The 25,527-nt window shown below is 35.8% G+C and overlaps 3 protein-coding genes, 1 long non-coding RNA gene and 1 pseudogene across 4 annotated transcripts; all 5 read right to left on the bottom strand.

Moving 5' to 3' along the window:
- Positions 1-1,731: 1,731 nt before the first annotated feature.
- LOC142621645 (uncharacterized) lies at positions 1,732-2,652 on the bottom strand. The gene has a single exon (XM_075794957.1). It carries the CDS (start codon positions 2,650-2,652, stop codon positions 1,732-1,734), a length of 921 nt encoding a protein of 306 aa, XP_075651072.1.
- Positions 2,653-3,331: 679 nt separating this feature from the next.
- LOC142607835 (uncharacterized) lies at positions 3,332-5,951 on the bottom strand. The gene is made up of 3 exons (XR_012839385.1): positions 5,654-5,951; positions 4,260-4,499; positions 3,332-3,617 (listed from the first exon to the last, which is right to left on the bottom strand). It is a non-coding gene; the product is annotated as an uncharacterized LOC142607835 (long non-coding RNA).
- Positions 5,952-10,144: 4,193 nt separating this feature from the next.
- On the bottom strand, positions 10,145-12,269 carry LOC142622889 (uncharacterized). The gene is made up of 2 exons (XM_075796449.1): positions 10,530-12,269; positions 10,145-10,325 (listed from the first exon to the last, which is right to left on the bottom strand). The coding sequence occupies exons 1-2, from the start codon at positions 12,241-12,243 to the stop codon at positions 10,216-10,218; spliced, it is 1,824 nt and encodes a 607-aa protein (XP_075652564.1). The 5' UTR covers positions 12,244-12,269; the 3' UTR covers positions 10,145-10,215.
- A 4,670-nt stretch (positions 12,270-16,939) lies between these two features.
- On the bottom strand, positions 16,940-21,613 carry LOC142621635 (F-box protein FBW2-like; annotated as a pseudogene).
- Positions 21,614-21,749: 136 nt separating this feature from the next.
- LOC142620749 (uncharacterized) lies at positions 21,750-25,058 on the bottom strand. The gene is made up of 3 exons (XM_075794070.1): positions 24,357-25,058; positions 23,147-23,491; positions 21,750-22,889 (listed from the first exon to the last, which is right to left on the bottom strand). The coding sequence occupies exons 1-3, from the start codon at positions 24,876-24,878 to the stop codon at positions 22,266-22,268; spliced, it is 1,491 nt and encodes a 496-aa protein (XP_075650185.1). The 5' UTR covers positions 24,879-25,058; the 3' UTR covers positions 21,750-22,265.
- Positions 25,059-25,527: the final 469 nt, after the last annotated feature.

Here is a 25,527-nt window from a genome sequence, read left to right as displayed (position 1 = left end):
CCTGCCAATCTGTCATCCAGAAGATTTGGTTAAAGCTGTCAACACCTAGCTGCGTCCACACAGTCTTAGTCCAACCACAATCTCTAAGAGCATGCATAACTAACTCCACCTCCATTCTGCAAATCAGACAAGTCTCATCATCACCCAATCCTCTTCTAACCAGGCACGCCTTTACTCCAGTACTCTCATGAGCACACCTCCAAAGAAAAGTCTTTATTTTTGGAAGGGTTTTAGCTCTCCAAGTCCAACCCGCAGCAAAGGAAAGACCAGGACTAGAGCTATTAGCAATACTATAGGCACTTTTAAGATCAAATATACCCCTTGGATTCTCTATCCACAAAGTGATTCTCTAGTATCTCTATCCACATTAGGTGAAAAATAGACTCTAGATTTCGCTTCACTCAGTGTTTGGCTTGACAAATTGCAAAAATCATCGAGGACATCTATAATGGTTGAAAAATTAATGTAATAAGCTTTTGCAAAGAATACCAGATCATCCGCAAAGAGCAAATGTGAAAAAGCCGGGCCATTTCTAGAGGCCTTAACAGGCTGCCAAAGGTTTAGACTACATTTCTCTTCAATTAGTTGGCCAAGGAAATCCATGCACAAGATGAAGAGCTATGGTGATAAGGGATCCCCTTGTCATATCCCTTTTGAGGGGTATATCGGATCAGGGGCTTCACCATTAAAAAGTACTAACGTAAACACCGTGGAGATACAACTCATAATGATGTCAATGAGATCTGAAGGAAGGTTTACTCTAATAAGAGTTTCCCTTATGAAGCTCCATTCTAGCTTGTCATACACCTTCTCCAAATCAATCTTCAAAGCCATCTACTCAACTCTCCCTCTCTTCTTACTTAATGTATGAATAATCTCTTGAGCTATTATGGCATTATCAACTCCTTTCCTTCCCGGCACAAACGTTGTTTGAAGAGGCAAAATTAGCTTATCCAAGTAAGGTCTCAACCTAGCAACAATGATCTTGGTTACAATCTTGTATCCTGTGTTACACAAACTTATAGGTCTATAATTCCCTAAGGTTTTCGGGCCTTGAATCTTCAGAATAAGAGCAATATGGGTGCTGTTAAAGTATTCCGGAACTTTCCTCTCAATGAACACCTTTTGAACTTCCTCAGTAATAGACTTCCCTACAATCAGCTAGAATCTCTGAAAAAACCCCGCATGCAGCCCATCCGGCCCTGGAGCTTTAAAGGCTTTAAGAGACCATAGAGCCGCTTTAACCTCATCCTCTGTGGCAGCTCCGCTAATGCTAGTTTTTTCTTCCACAATTAAGCTCACTTGCCATTGCGACCTTTCAGGTGCTACCCTGCTAGCACTAAGCAGCAAGGTGGTGTAAACTTCATTAAATCCATTTCTAACAAACTCCTTAACTTCACCCTCTTCCGACAACCACTCCCCCATTGCATCTTTAATTGCCATAATTTGATTTCTCTTCCTCCTAACTAAGGTTGATACATGATAAAAAGCAATATTTATGTCCCCTTGTATCATCCAATTAACTCTCGACTTGAGAGCCTAAAGCTCCTCCTCCTGGTTCAACACTATATCAAACTCCTTTAGAAGGTCATTCTCCAAATTCAAAAGAAAATTGGATGGCCTAATTGCCAACGTACGCTGAATGCCATTTAGCCTAGCCATGATGCTTTTCTTCCTAGTAAAAATATTGCCAAACTGCATCTTGTTCCAATTGGTGGCATCCCTTGTGAACTAATTTATAGCCTCTTCAAGTGCAACCGATTGCCTCCAAGCCTGATTAACCACAAAGGGAAAAGTGGGGTTCGACAGCCAACAAGTCTGAAATTTAAACGGTCTACTACCTCGCCTTTGTACGGTAGGAAGCACTTGGAGCGACACCAGACAGTGATCCGAACAACACCTAGTGAGGTGCACTACTCTGGCTTCAGGATATAACAAACACCAACTAGGGTTAACAAAGACTCTATCAATTCGTTCCTGAATAAGAGCTTGAACTTCCCTTCTATTAGTCCATGTAAGTCGAGGACCCGAAAACCCAATGTCAATCATGTTGCATTTATCTAAACACTCCTTAAATAATAAGGACCTATTTACACTAACAGCCCTTCCCCCAAACTTATCTTCTGCCTGTAAAGGCTCATTAAAATCCCCCGCTAAGACCCAAGGCATATTATGAAGCTCAGCAACTTTATTAAGATTATTCCACAAAATGCATCTTTTAGCATTCCTAGGACTAGCATAGACTGCAGTAAATAACCAGTCCAAGTTTGAATTTCTTACCTTAACCGTTACATGAATCTCCTGCTCCGTAGTCGTGAGCAGAGTAACCTCCACTCTATCTGAGTTCCAGAGCAACCACAGTCCACCAGCGTATCGAATAGTGTCCGTATGAACGACGCCATCAAAGGGCAACCTGTCTGTTATCTCCCTTGCTTTGTCACCACCCACCTTAGTTTCCATGACCACTAACATTGCTGGATTTTGATTATGAACCAACTCTCGAATATGACTCTGAAACGAAGGGTTCATCGCGTCCCTACAATTCCAAATTATGACATTCATAATGAGCTGGTGATGAGGTGTGGAGCACTCTTCAGCAGGAGGCATCCACTTCGTTCCCTCCCTCCAAAGCCATCCTATTCGCTTCCACATAACCCATGCTTGTCCCTCCCCTGGAATTAGGGATGGCCATGGGTAGGGTATGGGTATACCCGATCCATACCCTACCCGAAAATTTTACCCATGGATACCCGAATATCAATATCCATTAGTATCCATACCCGAATCTTACCCGAATTATTATCCATGGATATCCATACCCTACCCGAAACCCTTTTTTTTTTAATAATATCCATACCCGAAACTTACCCGAATCTTACCCGAATCATTTTAACTTAAAAACTAACCAATATCTTTATCTTAAAAAAGAAAAAACTAATCAATAAAAAATTATTAAAAAAAATTAGCATCAGAATTCATCTTGTGTAGGATTCACCTATATGCTAATATGCATATCTTGATCCAATTATTATGTATTTGCCTGCTTCTTTACTGCAAAAGTCACTGCTTTCCTCTGCAATTCAAGCTATATTTGTTTCACCTGAAACGTTTTCTGCATTTTGTTTTTGGTGTTAAAGCAAAAACGCAAGTAAAAACAAAAACCTGGTAGCAAAAAAAGGTGCTGCATTCCTTTACAGTGCATGTCTAAATCCAAAATTTGAAATCCAAGACTACAAAACTGAACAGAACTTCCTTTGTTCATAGATTTATATCGTAAACTATAAATCGATTGATAATCTCAAAATCGATTGATAATCTCAAAATCCCCAAAAAAAAAAAGGTTTGATTCCACTACAATAGAACAATGGTTTCATTAAGAGTAAAATCATTACACTCCATTACTAATATTAAGATCCAATATGAGTAACAAAACAAACAAGCTAGAACTGCATCAAAGGTCTGTAACAAAGTCTCAAAAAACAATAAACCTAATCTCAAAGCACTCTAAAGGTATAATGATAAGATCTGCATGTAAATCAGTTGTGCAATCCCCATCTAAATGGCTCTTAATGATTTTGTGAATAATCAAAAGTAAGTGGCTGCTGACAGAATGGAGCCTGCAAAATTAAAACAGAAAAAGTCAGTCAGATGTAAAAGCCATAAAGCAAAGAGCACACAGTTGCTTAAAATAGCATGCATACATTGTAGATCAAGGTTTCCAAAAACAAAATCTATGCATCAGGAAAAGTCTACTTTTAAACTTCTTGTTCATAATTTCCCATGATTTAAAGTGACCGAACAAAATTCCTTCCTAGAAATTCCTGCAACTCCCAGTCACATCAGCATTCTATACTAAATTAGTGACATGTCTAGAGTTATAAATAGATGATCCCAACAAAAAAGCCTTGATATGGTTAAATGAAAAATGCAAGAAATGTCATAAAACAACATTATATTATAATAATCAGTAGGTTGTAGCCTTCTGTACATTTTCTTTGAGATGGAGATGATCCATTCATGGGTCGATTTAGTTTTGAGGTATCTAAGTACACATAATACATACGTGCCTCATGATTATGCTTTGTAATCAACAAACCCTTGTACAAAAAAATTCAATGAGAATCCATATCACCAAAGTTGTTTAAAGTAAGAACAAAAAACACAGGTGCTAAAAAAAGACAAATAAACACTTACAATGCTCACTCTCATCACAGTAGAATATATATATAAACATAGACCAAAATCAAGGAAAATAATACCTGTCCATTAGTCTGAAAGCTCCATGGCATGACTTTCCTCCACTTCATTTTCTTCATAATCATCAAGAACGGTTTGAATGGTAGCATGTACACCTTTAAGTTCGCTCCATAACCAACTTTGCCCACACATCAATGCTTCTAAGGTATCATGATGAAGACGGCTACGGTGTGGACTCAACAATCTCCCGCTAGTGCTAAAAGCCGACTCTGAGGCAGAGGATGTGGCAGACATGTAGGCACCTGCAAAGAGAGAGAGAGAGAGAGAGAGAGAGAGAGAGAGAGAGAGAGAGAGAAAATGATTAGAAAGTAATTTTTTCAATTCTCAATCTCAACGGATAAATCCTAAGTTTAAGCATGCAATTGTTCATTATAAGCATTTCCTTTAATCCTATAGAAGTGCTACATCTAACGGTCACACGTTACTAAGTTGCATGGTGAGGTCTATGGGACCCATCAAAGGGTGATGTTCTCTCATATCACATGCCACATACAACACATGTGGAGCTCATGGGTAAACAACTTAGTAGTTTATATATCCTAAGGTTCTCAAACACACTTCCAACTTAGTTACTTATATCTCCTAACTTAGTTTTACTATTTAGACATAATCTATGCCTCTTGGTGTTTGTTCTTCATCATTTGTTTTTCAAACTAAAAAATAGTGTAATATTGTAAAAACCAATTAATTGACATATCCCCCTGCCTTCAAGACCTGATGTATTTAAGAGTTGCATACATTGTCATACAACAACCATTGTATATTCATTACTAAGCATTTCATTGATGGAGACTATGGATTCATTCAATCTCAAGCAACTCAGTTCCATTATCGTATAACAGCAGGCATAAATTCATGATATGAGTAAATATCCATCATTAAAAATGTAAAACCTCAACAAAAGTAAGAGCGTTATCATGATATTGCTTTCCTTCCCATACTTCATGTTCTTACTTCATGTTATCATGATCCCATTACTTTTTATCAGTTTTATCACCAACCAAACAAACAACAAGTCATATTAACAGTCAAACTAACAGAAACCCAATGCTCACACTCGAAATTATTTAAGTCTCTGTACAAAGAAATTGTGAGAAAAATCAGACAAACCAGAGTACCGCTAAAGTCTTCGACTCTAAACATTAACAGTATGTAAAAACCCAACAACAGTAACAACAATAATAATACTAAAAAACAAAAGAATTCAACACAACAGACTTAAAATCCTACACTTATTTCCCACCCACATCTTCAATTTTATTTTCCTCCTGTTTTCTCAGCAACCATACACAAAAAAAAAAACGTATAATTGTTCATTAAATACTCCTAAAATCTAACAAAGACCCAGAAAAATATTTGTGCAAAATAATAAATAAAAGGAAGAAATTGGGCTTGCCTGAAATACGGTTCAACAACGACCTGCTGAACTGATTTTGGTCGCCGATTTCAGCTCCGAGAAGCTGAACACTTGCAGATCAATGCCCGTGCAAATAATACGAATTCTCCAGAAGCACCTTGTCCATCCACCGATCCTTCTTCGAAAGCAACAAGTAAATCAATGCGGACTGATCATCGGCCTCCCCTTCAAATTTGCCGTCAAAATCTTGTTGGCTCAGAACAGAGAGAGAGAGAGAGTGACGGTGAGGAGAGGAGAGGCAGAGAGCCAGAGAGATTGTTTGAGCGTGAGTGAGACTGTTTGAGAGGTTTAGGGTTTTTTTTTTTTAAAATACGGGTCGGGTATGGATATTATCCATACCCTACCCGAATAATTCGGGTAATATCCATATCCTACCCGATGAAGCTCTACCCATTAAGGACCGGGTATTACCCGAAATATTTGGATCGGGTAGGGTTGGATATCCATTACCCAATGGGTATGGCCATCCCTACCTGGAATCAACATTAACTTGTGTTGAAGCACACCCATCTCGAGCTCTTGAGTCATTACAAACAGTTTGAACCTTAAAATTGGCTAAAAGCCTTGAGTTTGCTTCGTGGAGTCCCTACTCATTGTTACCCATACCAGCCACCACTCCTACTCCTTCAGCAGCGCACCCACCAAGAACAACCATCATGGATTCCTCCCCACTGCCCACACCAACTCTGTCAATAGCATTCCTCCATTCTATACTCCCCCTGTTGTCAACTGAAAACTCCACTTCCATGCCCTCCTTAGCTAGCTGTTGACCCATCCCAAGCTTTGCGTCAGGTTTGCACAAATTTCTGCTATCACCATCTCTGCAATTTCCACTACTCTTTCCTCCAAAAGTAATGCCCCCTTCTGGCCTGGCCATGCTTGCAAGTTGAAGCTGAGAAATACCATTCAGCTTTGTTTCTCCACTTGAAATTGGTTTGCCTTTTCCATCACGGGTCGCTTAATCACCACTACAGGTATAACTCTTAATTTCCTTGTGGGAGTGTACAATGGTGCTACTATCTCCACCATGTTGCATTTGGTCACCACTATACTTACTCTGTTCTCTCTCCACGGCGCCTATTGAAGAAGCTTGAGATGCCCTGGCACGCACAAGGACCTTCTTGCCCTTTACCGAAGCTTTATGATTAGGCTTAAGCTAACTCACATCACCTCCAACCCGAAAATCCAACTTTTCCATTCCTAACATCTTTGGGCTTGCATCCGTGGGGGTTTATGAGTGTCAGTCCTTATGGTTTGAAGGGAGCTCACCAATTGGGCTTTGTTAACTTTTCTTGGAGGATTTAGTTTCCGTCTGGCCTCTTTACTAGGCCCTATGTTGGACTCCACCTTATCACGGCCCAAAATAGCATTACCTCCATATTCATGAATTCCCTGCTTCTGCCTTAAGTAACTATTGGCAACTCCAGGGAGGGTCCCTCCACTTCTTTGGGTTTTTGTCCCATTCTTCTTCCTGCCGACCACTACCCATGACCCGTACTTAGAGTCCTGTGTCCCTCTTGCACATCCTCTTGTACGCCTTTGGTGGACCCCACACCCAATTTGGCATCATCCAAGCCATGCTCATCGCGTGGCTGCTCTGCTTTGTCCTTAGCAGCCACAGTTTCTACCTCACGCACCTAAGAACCATGGCAGATCGTGTACGGGCAAGTTTCCCTCTGGTGACCCATGCTTCCACAAGAGAAGCACAACTTTTGGATGCCCTCATAACACACGAGTTGTCAAAATTTCCAATTAATATTGCTGTGATTAAAGGCTTATTAATATCTATATGAACACAAAGTCTAGCAAATTTTCCTCTAGCTTCCGAGACAGTATGAGTATCTATTCTTAGAACATTACCAATGGAGTTCCCAATCTGGAGAAGAGCTTCCACATTGTAATACTCAATTGGGAGTTCATTGAGTCTTACCCATACTGCTATCGAAGTAACACTCACTGATGCAAGTCAAAAATTCGGCTCCCATGGCCTTATGGAGAGGAAATGCTCACCAATAAATCAAGGACCCTTCCTGAGGATATTTTCATATTCTTCTTTCAATGACAGCCTCACAAGGAAGAAACCATGCCCCAAATCCACACAATCCATCCTACTAGCAGGTTTCCACATGGATAGAAGTCTACTGTGTAAAAAACTGAATCCAATCGTTCTCCCATAGACCTTAACGATGAGTGCTTTGGACCATGGCGTATGAATATACTGCTTGAATTCTTTAGAGAACTTGACAGCCGCTAATCCTTCACGGAGCACCTTAACTTCCTCATCTAAGTCGTCTTCGTCATCCATACAATCACCAAAATTAAAGGCCTGTGTGAAAGCACCAAGTATTTCACCAACAAGCTTATCCTTGAAGGATATGGCCCTGCTCCATGCCCCTTGACCACGACTTGGAGATGAAGATCTCGAGTCTATACCCTCTTGGAACCCTGCATACCTAACATCTTTAACTTTCTTGTTGCTACGCCCCAACTCTTCTTGTTCTTCTCGAGAGAGAGATGGGGAGAGCTCCATGATCCTCTCTGTTTTCTTTTCAAGTAATGTTTTGCATCTCATTCGGATCGGTCATCGAACTACTAGCTTTGCCTTTTGGTCTCTTTCTTTTTTCCTCATCAATTGGTCAGGACTGATATCAATGTGCATCATAACATTCTCATCCATAAACGTGACTAATTTCAAGCCCAAGATCTTTCCCAAGAACTAGCTAGAGCTAGCTAGCTAGAGCCTGGTCGGGACTTAAAAGAAGACAAGAACTATAAAGATAGAAAAAAAAGGGCCTAAACTGACTCAGTGGGCAGCCTTTTTATAGTATTAAAGAACAAGACAATATAATCTCGAAGGTCCTCTACGCCCTTTTTATTAAACCCAGCTTGGAGGCCTGTGGTTTAGGCCAGGGGACACCCCACTTTCCATAAATAAATTAGGCAATGCATAATATGCATTTTTCTTTCTTTCTTTTGTATGAATACGATAGAATTTCAAATGTTTATGATTATTACATTTTATTGCTAGGTTAATAAGTCAATTAGTTTTTAATATAAGCAAAATTTGAACCCTAAATTTCTTATTCGAAGGTAAGAGATTTTCCAATTGAGCTAACTAAAATCTACAATAATTTAAGTATTTTTTTATAAATACGAAAAAAAATTCAATTTATGGCATTTTTCATATGCATGGAGTATTTTAAATAAAAAATAAAAAATTTTAAAAACCTGTAAAATCTAAACGATATTTTCTTTATTAAATACATAAATTCAGCTTTAAAAAGATTCTTTTCATACCCTACTCAAATTCACAATCCAAAGAGCTTAGTCTAGGGCTGACTTAACACATTTTTGGGTCATACGCAAATGTAAAATGTATATTATAACTTAATATTTTATAAGCAATACATGAATTAGAAAAAAGAATCCAACATTTTTATATAATTTAGTACATTAATTGGATAATTTCATATAATTATAAAATGTATTTTAAAACTTTTAATTCAAAAAATATCAAAACAATCAGTATCAAAATAAATAGCATATTTTAAATGGGCACTATCTCTCTTGGCAATTTTTGTCTTCAGTTATTGAACAATGGACTTTCAACAGTGAATCCGTCTTGAAAACTACTACTTCTAATTTTAATTTTGATAGAGAGAGAAAGCAAGAGTAAAATTTTTAGAATTTTTTTCTTTTTTTCACTCATAAACTACCACAAACACACAAATATAGTAAAACATATTAATGAAGTGTTGAATATCAAAAAAAGAGTGCAATATTTTAAAATAATTTTTATTAAATTTTTGGGCCTTAATTACAACCTTTACACAAAACATTTTATTGGCTAATAGACTATATCTTCTTTCTTTTTTCCTTTTAAAGTGAGTGGTCTTACTTTTTTATTATAATTTTTGGGAAATATTATAAGATAAATAGAAAAAATATTTTCTATATTATGGGTCTTCTTCAATTTAGAGGCCTTAAGTCATTTGCTTAAATAGCCTAACGTTTGAGCCGCTCCTGCCTTCAATCTACAATTAAAGCCAACGTAATCACAAAAGTGATAAAACCTATAACAAAAAAAAAAAAAAAATCACATTGACACACACACAAATATGTATAACACTATAACTCTTAGTTTGTGACCTAAAATTACATCAAAAGACAAAAAAGAACTTCAGGAAATGTTCTTGAGAAACCCTAATCCTAAAAATTTATCTAATTATATGCTCAGTTTGCAGAGAAATTAAAATTAAATTAATAAATAAACGTGCACATATTTACTTCAAAAATACCATACTCATCCTGTAAATTGCTTCCAAGTGCGACTATGGATCAAACTAATTGACCCAGATTGAAAATTTCGCAGTCTTTTACAAGCATTTAGGATACAAGTAATGGTAAAAAAAAAAATATATATATATATATATATATATATATATATATATATTATCAAAATGAGGCTCATCACATGTTACATATATATGATGAATCTGATGCGACACACCGTATATTTGCTCCAACTTGGCCCACTGGACCTACATGGATCGAGCTATAACAGCTTTCTTTGATCTCCTTCTAGCCCTTTCCACTTTTCTCCTATTCACTTCTTTTACGAGCAGAGGCTCTTCAATAATGGTGGACAAACCTGCAAAAGTTACCATCAAAAAGTGATTGACATTTTGCAGTTTGCATATCACACGCTAAAAAGTTACACAAACTTTGGGCACGCCATGATGTAATGGGTAAAACGTGGAAAACCCTATTTGAAATTCAAATTAATCACACAAATTTAATTTGTACTATATATTTATATGAATGATTAAACTAAAAAAAAAAAACTTTTACTTACCAGATAGGAAATCCTTGTTCTCCATCATCACCCTCATCATTTCACAGCGCTGTTGCTCGTCATTGTTGCACTCATAGTCACCGTCCGATTCTTTGACTTTTCTAGCTTGACTGCCCGTTGTCTTTGACCGGGCAGCGGCGAATAGCCACGTGGCATCCATCTGTTTACTGATCATACGCGCGGCATAGTATGGGATCTTCACGCGCTTGGTCACGCCAGACTTAATGCAACCATTGATGAACATTATGCAATCCATCAAGCTCTCTTTGGCTAACGCTTTCATGTCATAAGCTTGTGATCTTCTCCAAAGACTTTTGCTATGAGAATTGGCTGGAGTGGCTAAGCAAAGAGCACGAGTTGAGTCACTAATAGCACAATCTGGATCTCTAAGTAGCAAATGACACTGAGCTCTATTACTATATAGCACCATTCTTTCTTTCCTTGACTTTAATGGGCATAGGTCTAATGCTTCAGTGTACTTAGCTAAAGCTTCTTCTATTTCACCTAACCAAAACATATGGTTTGCTTCTTGTTTAATCAGACACACTAAAACCCTTTTCTCTTCAAGTTTTTCTTCACTCATTAGTTTCTCTTTCTTCCTCCTCTCCACTTTCAAATTCCAGACATCTTGCAAAGCTTTTTGGACTGTTTGGTTTCTGAACTTAACTTTACTTTGTTTGTAATCTAAAAGGAGTGCTTTTGTGATTGTTTCACCCAAGTTTGGCCTATCGCCAAGGCTTCCAAGTTCAACCAAATCAATAACAAACAAAGCAATTATCTCAAAAACTTTGTACCTGGTATTTTGGTCATTGAGAAGTAATAGTAGACAATCTATGCCCATGTACTGCCAATCATCTGAAGATCTTGAAAGATTACAGATATTCTCAATAATCTCTTTGGATTCAGCAATGTATTTTCTTCCATCTTTACTATAACACAATATTCTAACAAGTCCAACCCAAGCTGGTGAAGAGTGATTCACCAATCCACCCCACATGCCACACAGTTTTCCCAAAAAGTCTTGCTTACAAATGAGACTCAAAGACCTCTCTTTGCAAGCAAAGCAATTTAGGAGATATAGACACCAACACTGAAGTTGACTAGCCCATTCTTCACCTTTCCTGTCCTCCATTTCTGAATCTCCAATACCTCTAGTAAGCAAATCACAATGATACTTCACTCTCTTATTTATATTCTTCACCCCAACAAAGTTAACATACACCACTTCTAGGCAAGTGCAAGCTAATTTCATAGCTAGCTTGATCACTTCTTCTTCATACTTTGCTACAGCTTCAAAGGTTTTCTCATAGCTAGCCAGGTGGCCAAGTGCTCTAACCGCAACCCTTTGCTCAACCCAGCTGATCTTTCCTCTTAGGAGCTCCATTAATGGTGGTATGACACCTTGTTGGACTGCTATTTCTGCGAACTCAACCTTGTTCATAGTGTAAGAACCAATGACATGAGCAGCATAATAAGGTATATAAATGTTTTGGTCCTTGAGAAGCCAATTTCTATCATTGATACCTTTGTAGATTAAGTTTGCCATGCACTTGAAGATGCCGAGGGAGGGGAACTCTGGGTCATCAGGGTGAGTCATAGCCACATGCCATAGACCACTAAGCACCAAAACTTGGTCTTGGTGGTCTGTGAAAGGCATTTCCTTGAAAAAGTTTGCTATCGCAACTCTCCTGAGTGATGGTTCTGGCTCTTTCATTGTGCAAAAGAAACAAGATGGATTGGTGCAAGTCTGCTCCTCCTTACACATGTTGGCAATAGTGGTTTGGGTGGTGGAGGTAGTGAAGGGGTTGATCTTCTTTTTCTTAAGGTAATCCATAGAACTGACAAAGATTGCTTTTAGGTTCTTGTATTTGGCTAGGGTAAATGGCTTATATAAAGAGATTCTAGGAAAATTTTAAAGTTATTACAAATTTTATTATATTAAACTTAATTATTAATTTTTGTGATTATTACTTATTAGGCTTCAACCGGCTAATATATATGCATTAATTTGTAAGTTTTATGTAGTAAAATTTGTAGTATCTCTAACATTACTTATTTAAGTATTATTACAAATTTTATTACATTAAACTTAATTAATTATAAATTTTTGTGATTATTACTTATTCAGCTTTAACTAGCTAATATATATATGCATTAATTTGTAAATTTTATACAGTAAAATTTGTAGTACTTCTAGCATTACTCATTTAAGTAATATTAGTAGCAGAACATTGTTCATAACACTTAACATGGTTTAATATGATTGGAACTAACATTATTTTTACTTTATCCACCCGTGAACCACTTTTGTTATGTACTAATCACAAGTTATGTAAGCCATTTGTGGATATATAATGAGAAAAAGAAAGTTTTGGAAAGTGGATGTGGGAGTGGCCGATTGACTGGTGTAGTTGCAGCTAGCTGCCCAAGAAAAGTTGGTTTCTCTGTTTCTCTAGTCTAAAACTCTTGAAGCAACTTCTATATTTGAAATTACGCCAATTTTTTTCAAAAAAGGTTAGGTTAACAGTTTTGTATTGCTGCCAGGAAGTGAAAGGGTGAATTATGCTAGTTCTGACTCAAACTGTACTTTGCTGCATTTGTTTACGTGCTTGATCATGAAAGACCAATAGTCACGAGGGCTTCAAATTTTAAAGAAGAAATCTAACTAGCTAATTCACTTTTCTTTTCTTTTAATGAATTAAGTATTTGGCAGTTTTCACTTATATTTTCAGTTCTGCAGAAAAAGTACAGAATTTGTTTGATTGTTTCACTCTGTGCATTCCAAATTTCCAAGTACTTTAAGCTGCATTTTAAGCTGCAAAGTTGAACATGCATATTTAGCACTAGCTGATAGATTTTTCATGTCTTCGTAATAATAAGATGATATTAGCTAGTCACTCTGAATATATAATGTAATGCTCAATGCTTCACAGGACACAGTGAAAAAACAGATAATTAAGCCCATCTAAAACTTACTGTTTTCATATTATCTGGTTTAATTCTACGTTTTTAGGGTCTTCTTTTTCTTGCATTGGTTGTAATTATAATATTTTTTTTATAATATTTATATTCTTTTCTCTTCTTTGCAAGTGATTCCCACATCAGAAAGCAAGTGGTCCACACCTTTCACCTTGCTTGCTAGGGTTTAGACCTCCACATTATACTAAGTTTAAATTTGTTTTCTAAACAATCACTTTAGCACTTTGCTGCTTCTACTTTTTCTCATTCTCGTCGCTGGACATCATATCTCTTGTTGAAGTGCATCGTTGTCTTTTAAAGGGATCACGTAAGCAAGGAAAAATCTTTGAACCTCCTAAAAATTACAAAGATATCAATTCATGCGAGGACAAAACTTCCGGATATCTATGTACAATTGTCATGATGTTGTCTACTCTAGATTTTCGTTTAAGCTTCTTTGTCAACAGCTCTATTGCATGCTACTCCTATATCTCTTCAAATGCTTTGTTAATTTAAACAGTAACTTTTTGGTATATTCATTACTCTTATATATGAGCTGTAATTTTCAAAGGGCAATGCTTTAGGTTCTATCTCTTTTACTATGAACTATAAAGTGACAATGAATGTGGTTAGTACCCCATCAACAATATAAATATACAACAGTCTGTAAAGGTTATGTAGTAATATCTTTAGTATTTTTCTTTGTTTTATGTTTAAAACATTAACATATCCATTTGTTAGGCCTTTTTTAACATGGACACAATTTAGATAGAATTTCATGACCACATGTTGTATTGACCAATGCGACAAAAACAACAATATATTCCTCAAGAACATTTAAATTCAACCATGTGATTCATTGGTTATTAATTGTACTGACTAATAAATCACATGATTCAATTTAATTAGAAAACTTAAAGTATGAGATTTAAGAAAATGTGATTAAGTTTTACCTATGTAGCATTACTCATATTCACATTAGGAAAAAAAGAAGAAAACATTACTCTTTTTCAAATAGAATAAGGATGATCAGATATGGATGTCATATGTCAAAGATTAATTATATAGCCCACAATTCCCTGTGATTCTTCCACTTCCAAGTTATGATAATGTTATATCTTAAATCTATTGTGCACATATGGGCTTGCTGCAGAAAGTTGCGAGGGACCACAGCTTAGATATGGGAAATTGTCTCTCTAAATTACAGAAACTACATGTGGTCCCTTCAACATGCTTCAACTTTTACCCCATATAAATATTAAGCACCATAAGGAAGAACCCTAGAATCCAATTCTAAAAACAAATTAAAAATCAGTATAAGTACAATTGGTGTAGGTCTCAAGAAGCGGCTATACCTTATAATGTCCTATATATAGATAAAAGCATGAAAATCTGGTTTTTACACGTTTTAATCCTTGTGTAGTACTGGTAATTGGGATTAAAGAATAACCCTATGCCTTAAAACCATTGGATTTGGCCCTGTTGATAGTATTTTATCCTGATGTTTTATGGTGTTTAAGCTCCTATTTGAATATCTTGTACTAGGATGCGTACTGTTGTATTTTATAGCCTTTAAGTACAATTGGCGTGGAAAATTGCTGTCTGTTTCTAAGCTTATAATGATGAAGACTAGATACGCTATCAGAACACAGCAAACTATGAAGCTAATTAAAGGCTTATTTAGTTTGATTAAATTCCTTATATCCTTCTATCCAGCAAAAGACAAAGTCCTTGTATCCTTTAAAAGTATTCGTGTACGAGGAAACTTCAATTGATTAGCATAGTTATACCAAATACCAAGAAGAATCTGCTAGCTATCTCAACAATATTGGCCTAGGCTCCAGGATGTTGTACAACAGTGATTCTAATTTCTGGAACTTCTTTTTTTTTTTCTTTGGTTTACAAGTGGAGGAGTGGAAGTTTGAACCCAGATACTCTCCATTGAGAGAATCAACAATACCACAGAGTTAACTATTGGCTAAAAACATAAATGTTTTATTAGTATAAGAAGTAAACATCTTTATGTGCAAATAGCATACGCTATTCTGTAAAAATAAAAACAAATTATTATATTTCACAGATTAGTCTGCAATAGTAAAGGAAACAGCAACAAGCAGCATACAAGAAAGCATTTTTCTTCTCTACACCACATGAATAGGATTATTTTAGCAGGTTTGTGATAGAAAACTGGGAGAGAGTTTATGCATTACCTAGACTTGTTGTCTTAGCATGAATGAAAAGAATCCAAGCTTAGCATCGGTGGCCTTCACACGTTTACAAGCTTAAGAAAAGTGTACAAATAGGAATTTTCTTAGTCTGAATGAAATTTATGTATTTTTCAGCACAATAGAGAAACATATATGAATGTTCTGAATGGCATCTATGTTTTTTTTTGGTACAAAGTGTCTGTATAACATGTCCATATGTGTAAAACAATTGACCTATGAGACCCTGATTGAATTAAAGATAATTGATGATTCCAGTAAAGCCACTATCAAGAGCAATACTAATTATATATAAATCTATATATATAATCGTGTGCAAAATATGCTACATGTTAACAAGAAGAAAAAACTAAATGTGCAAAGCTACTAAGAGACAATTGCAGCAATACCAAAACTAGAGAAAGTTGATCAAATGTTTCAACTATACTGTTCCAACTTTTGACTACTTCATAATTCTTGATTATAAATTAGACTTTATAAAGAAGAAAGGTAAGTCTACAAATACTGCCTAGAAAACATGTTACTTTTGCATTATGCAAACTTGACCTTATCACTTGCTATCATAGTGGTGCTAAAGGATCAATGAATTCTTCCAAATTGCCAAGCACTCCATCTTGTAAAGTATTTCAAAAAGTGAAACACATTTAAATAGATTTGGCATGACACAGAACGTGTAAAACAAATTTATATGCTAACAGGGACATACTTAGCATTCACTAGGGCACCCAATTTCCACAATCTTTTTCCTAAAGGCTATGTTGTGTCATCTTCTGTTTCTACTTTATTAGACAGAAAGGATAATTAATTCCATAATAAACCTCTTTTTGGAAGAACAACAAATGACAGAAGGATCAATAAAGCAAATACAATTGTTGTCAGAATGAATAAGAAACATATTAAATGGAGAACTACTCTAGAGTCTAGACAACCTTGATATCCCATAGAACGCGTTATATACTATAAGGTTGTTAAAATTAGGATCCTACATAAAATCAGAGGAATGATCAACAAGATCATATTGTAAGATTGAGCAACGTTAAAGTTCAAAAACCTCTGAAATTACAAATAATAATGTAGCACTGTGATACTAGATTACTATTAGCTATTCTATTCATACATAATTAAGATTTTACTCAAACTATTGAATCATTTTGAGCCATTTATTAGATGGTAGAATTGTAAGATTTTGAGATCAAAAATTTAATAAACATGATATATTGATGGTGATAATTAAACAATAGTAACTAAATAGAGATAGCAACATACAACAACCAAATTAACAAACATTACCATAAACCATAATTAAGGGGGAAAAAACAACAGCAAAAACAAAAACAAATTGTTGGTTGGTACAAACTAGAAGTAATCCACGTCTTCAAGTGCCTGCACACAGGTCTTCATCAACAACAATCTTCAAGCATAGGTTCCTTGATAATCAAAAGTCTTGATATGAGAAGCAAGTTTCAATATCTCATCATCTACATTAAATCCACTGCAGTACCTCATAATCAAGAGCTCAAGGTGTCTGCAGCCCTTTAAAATCATCACAACATTCTGACGGGACAAACGACAACTACTTAATCTCAAGTACTTGACTTTTTGTTCTAATTTGACTATGGCCATTGCATCTTCATCTCTAATTTGGATTTCACGGCAACATAACGCCTGAAACTTATGGCAATGAGTGCTGATTGGGGTCAAAATCTGATTAAGATAATAGCAAATTTCAATAGATAACAACTCTAAATTCACCCAACTGCCCATAAATTTAGAGAGATGCTGCCCCTCCTCCCCAAACATAAACTCCATCGGTATATTAAGGCAATTCTGGGCACCTGCTAATAATTTTTAATCTTAGAGAATATGGTTATTGAAAAAAAAAAAAAAAAAGAGTGCATTTCAATATATAAACACACGCATCAATTGAAACAGATTTTAAAATAAATGTAATCCTATTATTTAATTGAAACAGATTTAACAATAAGATAAACTAAGAACATTAAGGTAAATTGAGATATTTAAAAATTGTCATCAAATTCTACCCCAGTAAGAACCCCACATACACTCTCAAATAATATTGCAACATTCTCAAAATAAAAATATTTTATAAAATAGTTGAGAAAAACTAAATTTAAAAAAAAAAAAATCCAATTCCATTAAACTAATAGTCTAAAACACAGTGTTTAAATGCGGAAGTACAACTTATGTGAAAGTTAAGTACAGAGTAAGTTGTTTATTAAAATTTAAGCTATTAAATTAAGTTCAACATTTTCTCAAGTAATAGAAAGCATAAATTTTAATCAATACAACCACATAGTTGAGTTCAATTTTTCTTGAAAAATAACATAATAACCATGAAGTTGAATTCAATTGAAAACCTAAGATATAATACATAGTATTAAGGAATTGTCTTCAAGTTTTGCATTTCAATTTAGTGAAAAGAAGATCATTTAAACATATGTGAATTAGAGGCTACTATATTTATTAAAAGAGATAGGAAAAAAAAAGCATGAACATAAGGAAAAAAGATATTACTCTTGGGAGACATATTCCAAGGACTGTTGAGTGAAGAAGCCAGCAATCACAAGCGTAGTGGCACATCTTTGACTGCGATCAACCACAAATTTTATGAACGCATTGGCTAAGTCATTGTTCCCGTTTAGAATGTTGAAGTCATCGAAGAAAGGTGAATCGTAAGGTGGGCGTAGATAAGGTGAAGATGCGAGTTCATGAAAATTAAGGCACTTCCAACACTTGGGGTCTAAAGAGGCTTTGTACCAAGACTTACACACCAAAGGAATGTTGATTAACAAGGATTCAATGTCTAATTTTCTAAGCACTTCAACCAAGCAGTCTTGGTTCAACTCCTCCCATCTCCTATTCCCCATCTTCTTCTTTGATGGGCAGTATCTTCCACTCTTATTCCTATTCCTCTTCCTCTTCCCATGATTGATTGGTTTTTTTTTAGCACGTGCTCAAAGGTTAGTATATATATAGAATCGTACGAGACTATTCGGATTATGAATCGTAACCGACGTAACGTAAGTGAACTTTTGTGTTCGTGTTAAACACGATGATACGCAGTGCACTGCATCTACACGGCGTGAAGCCTGTTCGTCTTCTACTTAAATGTGTCTAACGCTTATATAGGTCTTTCCCTTTCTTTTTTTTTATTAAAAAAAACCTCTAAATTATTTAATTCAAAAAACACTTATATAGATTTATTCCTCACTTATTGAATTGAATCTCCACTAATAATTTTTTGATAAGTACGATTTTAAAAAAAAAACACTATTGGCATAGTCAACCCATTTGGTCTATTTCGGTCCATTTAGGTCAAATTTGGTCCATTCCAGCCCATTAAGTTCACTTCAGTCCATTCAGTCTAATTCGGTCCATTCGGTTTATTTCAATCTACTTCAGTTTAATTTGTTCCGTTCAGACTACTTCAGTCCATTCTGTCCATTTTTTATTAATTGGGCTTTAAATAATAATTTAAACATAACATGCTATATGTGTTCTATGGAATGAGGGTGCACATTTTTTTTTTTAATATTCTTGGATTTGTTCAAATTAATCACCCGATTGTAGTAGATTTTTTTTTTTTTTTAACTTTTAATAGCATCTATTCTATTTATAAAAAATAATATTATAATTATGTAATTTAAATCTTTTATCAAAAAAACTTTATTTCATATATATATATATTAAATGTAAAATACATTATATGTTTCTTTACATAAAACTTATAAAAATAGAAAATACTTTTAAATAACACATTCACTATTTAACCTACAAAATTTACATCATATTTTTATAAAATAAATATTACATTATCTCATGCATCACGTGAGTTTGCTACTAGTGAGATGTAAAACATATGAATAATTTTATTAACAACCATGTAACGAAGAGATCCAATTTAAAGAAGAACTACCCCCAAGAAAATATTAATGAGCCATATTATTTTACTCAAGTAAAGTAACAAAAAAAAAACATATAAATCACCATGTGTATCTTGGGATTTTCCATTTGTGAAATAATTTCTTTGTTTTTTATTTCTTCATTTAAAAAAAAATAGAAATGAAGTAAAAGTTTGGCATGATTTTTTTTTCTATCTCTTTTTTGGTGTATACTAATCGGCCCGTATCAAAATAAATTTTTTTTTATGAGTGTTGATGAAAAGAAATAAAATTATAAGTGTGTGTGTGTGTATATATATATATATATATATATATATATTATTTATTAAATGATTATGATGCTCAAGAGTCTTGTGTGGTGTGATTCACTACCAAAAAGAAAAATGAAAAAAGCAAGACAGGAGCGGTCTGAACTCTGAAAGGTTTGTTGTACAACATAATGACGCAATGTGAACAAGGAGAAAGGCTTAATGATAATGAGCTTCTCAGCGTCAGCATTTTAATTAGTGTTCAACAATTTTAATCATACACAATTTGCTTTCTCGTAACGGCTTTTTAGCAGCAATAGCATGCTGTCATAATCTATAATTAGTAAGTTAATGTTGGTGTTCAACTAAAAAAGTATAATTTTTAAAATTTAAAAAGAAGAAGAAATTATTAGCATTTTTTACATTTTACGTCCAGAAAAGATTGCAGGCGTGCTAACCAGTAAAATTTGGCACAATCAGAATTAAAATGCAATGTTAAAATAATGTTTGGATAGGAAATACACCGAAATTACCCTTTGTAACTGTTGTTTAAATAACAATTTTCAGTGTTTAAACAATATTACACATTTTTTTACCAGCGTATTTCTAAATAATGAAACAGCGTTACTAGAAAGGCTTTAGAGAAGTGAAAGCTCATGTTTAGAGCATCAGCAACGAAGATGGAAAATTGCAAATGTAAGCTTATTATACAATCCAGGTCCAAAACGTCAACTCCATTGAAAGGAGTAAAATGCAATTATTGTAAAAAGAAAATACAATTGAGCTACAGTGTCATTGTACATTTAGAATGCACTGTAGCTCAATTGTAAAACCAAATATTAATATTTTATTCTTGTTACTGTTTGCTTTATCTCCTCACTCTCTCACCGGTACTCTCATCTCCTCTCTCTTTTTTTCTTTCTTCTTTTGCAGTTCATTCTCTCATTCAATATTTCCCCCTCTCTCGTCCCTGTCTTCCCTTTCTTTTCTTTTTTTTCTCTATTTTCCCTTGAATCAAGCCTCCGTGGGTCTCATATTTGGTGGAGCTCATGGTTCGATGTGGCAGATCGGGGTGGTGCCGTGGTGGTGGATCGGGGTGGTGTCGTGCTCACCGTGACTAAACTACCGTGGGTCTCAGGGTGGTGCCAAGCTCGTCGTGGATCGTGGGTCTAATGGGTTGGTGGCGCTCATGGGTTTGATGTGGAGGCAGATATGGCAAGTCAGGTTGGTGCAGAGGTGGTGTATCAATGGGTGGTGGATTGACTTGGGTTTGTTGGGTATGTTTAATGGATTTCTTGGCAATTTCCTCGATTGGTGGTGGTGGTTTTTGGTAATTTTTTGTGTTTCTTTCCCTCTTGGTGGTTGTTTCTTGTGGTTGTTGTTGGTGGTGAGTTTGGTTGTGGTGGTGGTTGCTAGACGGTGGTGTGGTGGTGGCAAGGTGGATTTCTAGGTTTTTCTTTTTTGCAATAGGGTTTCTCTGAGAGGACTTAGTTATATATTTTAATGCGTAAATATATTATTTTAATTAGTAGAATAGGAAAATAGAATATTGGATGTTGGGTGTAGTGAAAAATAGTATTGTATAATTGATAAAATGATTTTTTAAATGATAAAATATGAAAAATTGATATAATGAATACCGGTGCTCTTACAACTTCAAGGTAAACAATGACATGTTTACCAGTGGTCAAACTGTCAGTGTCAACTGTCAATGTCCATAAGCACAGCATACGTTCAAATTCAAAGAGGTCTTTTGGTTTAAATATGCTGATAAGAGAGGTCTTTTGGTTTAAATTCTCTAACTACATGGTGCACACTGCACAGCATACATTCAAATTCTATCATAAACAAATAGGAAACAAGAAATGCTGCACTAATATGTTACACGTTCATGATTCACGACATAGTACTCAATATTTAAAAAGCCATAATGTTAAATGGCTATGCATAATGTTAAATGCCTTCACGGAAGAAATTTTACAGGAATCCTAATTGATCTTGAAGTATCACAGTCGAATGCACTCAAGAAAATCTTACAAGACTCAAGACTTGAAAATGAACCTCAGATGTCCTGTTTTCAGAACATGTATAGAAAGTAAATGGGAAACACACCTCCCTTTGCTCAATTCATCCACCAAAATCCCAAGTCCTGGACTCCATAATAAGATTCTTCATTGAGAGATAGAAAAAATCACTCAGGCAACTGAGAATGCTTGTGAATGATTGTGCTGTATTTACAAATTTGAAGAGGCACTGTTCCCATGCCGAAAATCTGCAAACAACCCTGCTATTACCTTACCAAACTACTTTCTAATTTGTCAGTCAAGTGAAACTAGATACCGAGCTAGCCCTGTGATATTTTCCAACAGACCTCCCTCTTTCCTAAACATCTGTTTTCCAAATTATATTATTAACATTGCCGTCATGGGAATTCTCAAGCGCAGCAACTTTGGCACGATAAGCTGCAGCTGCCACAACAGTGTTTACTCTCTGACCCTGAGGAAGTTCACAGGCTTCACTCATAGAAGCAAATCTTATTTCAGCAGGAGGAATGAAACAGTCCATCGAAAGGCCCGGGACATTGAAAGCCACTTCCTCAATTGTCCATGCTTCTTCCATCCTAGTTTTAGTGTGGCTCATTGCTGTTTCTCCAAACCTGAAAAGGGTTACAACTGAACGACCCGAGTGAGCAATCATTACTCCCTCAACAGACCTATAATCATCAAGGAAGGAATTGATTGTGGTCTCCCAATACACCGCATCCCCTCCATTGTTCTGAATGCGGGTCAAATGGGAGTCTTCCAAGTGCACAAGGAGTCCTGTTTTCTGGCTGAAGTATCCAAACAAGACGTGTCTTATGATCTCTGCTGGCCCTTCACTCCTTGCTTTCAATGTCACAGGATCCGCGCAAAGCTTGAGGATGAAACAATCCTCTCCATTGACCTTCTTCTCTCCAGTACATCTTGCATTGGTAAACATACTTGCAGTGGTTCTGGGGTCAAGTCCCTGAAAACAATAAGGCACACAATTGTCATCATCAAGTACCAATGTGGCATATGGCATGAAGCACTTCGTTAACAGCTTTTTCTTTTAACATTTTAGCTCATTTGTTTATGTACAACTTTTTAAAACCTTCATTTTTCTAAGTACAAATATACTTTAACTAACTTTCTGCAAATAGGCAAAATCAGAAGACTGTTCGTCTAATTGCACACTAAGGAAACAAAAAAGAACAATTAATAATTAAGCACAAGCAGGTTCACCTGAAGGGCTCGGCGCAAGGGTCTAACAGGCCCTTTAGCAGCATGTGCACCAAGCCAAGGTGTGTGCCTCCACACAAGTTTCCCATTGCAACCAGCATGAACCTTGCTGCCGCCAAGTGCAAGCTCCACATACCACATGTCGGGATTCATCTGCCACAGGACAAACCCACCCGACTCTGCAGCTTTGGATGAATTCCGGCTCCTTACTCTGTTAGCCGTCTCAAATTCAGAAGCTATCATCCTCACCTTTCCCATTGCATAAGCATTGTGAATACCATTTTGAAGCTTTTGCCCTCCAGATGCTGCCGTATACTGCTGCAATATATACTGGGCAGATGAACTTTCCTGCAAAGTCACCCCCACAAAATCACGTTTAAGCACACCTATCTAAAGCTGAATCAAGTAGCAGGCTTTACAGAAAAAACCAACAAATAACCCGGCTTTTCTCCCTCACAAGAATGATAACTCTAGAAAGGAAAATGCCTCAAAAACATTCATCCTACTTGTTCAGGATTTCATATGAATCCAATCCTTCATATTTGAATCAAAGGGTAGAACTTAGCTATAGTCTCACTTAAATTCAACCATACAGTTGCATCGACCAATAAAATAACTTAATTGTTCTCAGAAAAGATAACATTTTATTTGTTGTAAATTCAATTGGGAATCCAAGCTACAGCGCCTAAGTTTTACTCGAATCAAAAACATTTGTGGTTCAACAATATTGTCCTCAATCATCAAACAGCAGACTTCATTAAAAACTAAATAAAATTTTACAATTTTTATTATAAAAAAAGAGGTTAAAAATTAACAAATCAATTTTAAAGAATTTTGACATAACATAATCACAACAAAATATGTAAGCATAAAACCGATAACGATCCAGCATGCGTGAAATGAAAGTAAACTTACAAGTTACACTCTCAAGTCTCACCTACCTTGACTAAACCATTTAATAAAAAAAAAGTTACAACGATATATATATTAAAAGTTTCACGAAATCAATTTTGCTAGTGGGTCAAAAAAATTAATTCTAAAAACATTCCAAAACCCTTTTAATTATCGAAAAAAAAAAATACCAAAGTACTTGGTCCCAGAGAATCCAAAATTAAAAATAACCCTTAAAACTTTAATACTATCTAGTAAATAAATGCCATATATCAAAGATTTTAGATAGGAACTAATAATAAGAATAAATAAAAGTACTAACGATTGGGGTGTCTTTGATGCTAAGGTGAGGCAAAGGGTCAACAGTGCTAACGTGCACCGGAGCAAGCGGCGCACCCAAGACACCAAGTAACAACCTCAGATCCGACCGTTTGTTGCTGTTACTGTTACTATTGTTGTTGTTGCTGTTGCTGCTGCTGTAGTTCGAGGAAGAAGAGGATGAGCACGTGACTGAAGGAGATCTTGACAGCTGGCTTTTCTTCATCCAATGGGCCCACCTGCCTTCCATCCTCCCATCCTGGCCGTCCGTTCCGTCGGGTCCTTCTTTCAACGGTGATAAGGCCTCCGTGGGCCTCAAACTCCCGGATCTCCCAATCAACGGCTCCGGTTGCGCCACGTAGTAGTGGGCCTGCTGGGTTTTACTGCTGCTACGTCGTCTTAGTAAGCTGGACATGGGGGACCCACTTCTCGACCTCGCCGGAGACTTCCCTCTTGACCTCGCCGGAGATAGTCCTCGCACCACTTCATCCTTCAGTGCCGAAAAGAACCCTTGCTTTCTCTCCATTTTTACTACTCTGCCACTCCACCTCTCTTCCTTGGGCTTCACTTCCAAGCTGAGACAGCGAGAACAAAGCAAAGCAGAGCTCAAAGTGAAAGGAAAGAGAGAGAGAGAGAGAGAGAGAGAGAAAGAAAGATTAATATTGCCGAGAGACAAGGAAACTGTAGTGTAGCCCAACAGTGTTATTATTCTGCGGCTTTCGTTGTCGTTGTTGTTGTTTTTAAAAATTATATTATAGTATTAATATATATATAAAATATAATATAGTGTTTCTTTTTCTTATAAGTTGTGGGGTTGGGCAGTGAGAACAGAGAAAAGAGAGAGAGAGAGAGAGAGAGAGGAAAAGAGAGCTTAGGGATCGGTTGGTTGGTTAGATTTTTGGAAGGGTAGGGGTGTATGAGGACTATCAGCATTCAGAACGAGACGTTAGTACGTTTACTCTTTTGCTAACAATAAGTTTGACAACAATTTATTTAACGTTTATTTAAAGTTTTTTTTAATATATTAAACTAGTAAAAGATACTTGCATTTTAAATAATTATACATAAAAATTAAAAGTTAAAGAAAAAATTTGTCTGTTTTACAATAGCTTTTTGCTAAAAAAAAATTTGGGAAATTTAAAAAAATATATATTTAAAAATTGTATATAAAAGTT

The sequence above is a fragment of the Castanea sativa genome, chromosome 1 (genome assembly GCF_040712315.1).
Source record: "Castanea sativa cultivar Marrone di Chiusa Pesio chromosome 1, ASM4071231v1".
NCBI lineage: Eukaryota > Viridiplantae > Streptophyta > Magnoliopsida > Fagales > Fagaceae > Castanea > Castanea sativa.
This window is presented reverse-complemented; position numbering and strand designations above follow the sequence as displayed.

What these genes read in the sequence shown, in the direction of transcription:
- LOC142620749 (XM_075794070.1), bottom strand. Translation starts at nt 24,878, where the DNA reads ATGGAGAGAAAGCAAGGGTTCTTTTCGGCACTGAAGGATGAAGTGGTG. An exon ending in GCATCAAAGACACCCCAATC is followed by an intron (nt 23,492 to 24,356) that starts GTTAGTACTTTT and finishes GTGACTTTGCAG; the next exon opens with GAAAGTTCATCTGCCCAGTA. An exon ending in CCTTGCGCCGAGCCCTTCAG is followed by an intron (nt 22,890 to 23,146) that starts GTGAACCTGCTT and finishes TATTGTTTTCAG; the next exon opens with GGACTTGACCCCAGAACCAC.
- LOC142622889 (XM_075796449.1), bottom strand. Translation starts at nt 12,243, where the DNA reads ATGAAAGAGCCAGAACCATCACTCAGGAGAGTTGCGATAGCAAACTTT. An exon ending in GAACAAGGATTTCCTATCTG is followed by an intron (nt 10,326 to 10,529) that starts GTAAGTAAAAGT and finishes TAACTTTTGCAG; the next exon opens with GTTTGTCCACCATTATTGAA.
- LOC142621645 (XM_075794957.1), bottom strand. Translation starts at nt 2,652, where the DNA reads ATGTGGAAGCGAATAGGATGGCTTTGGAGGGAGGGAACGAAGTGGATG.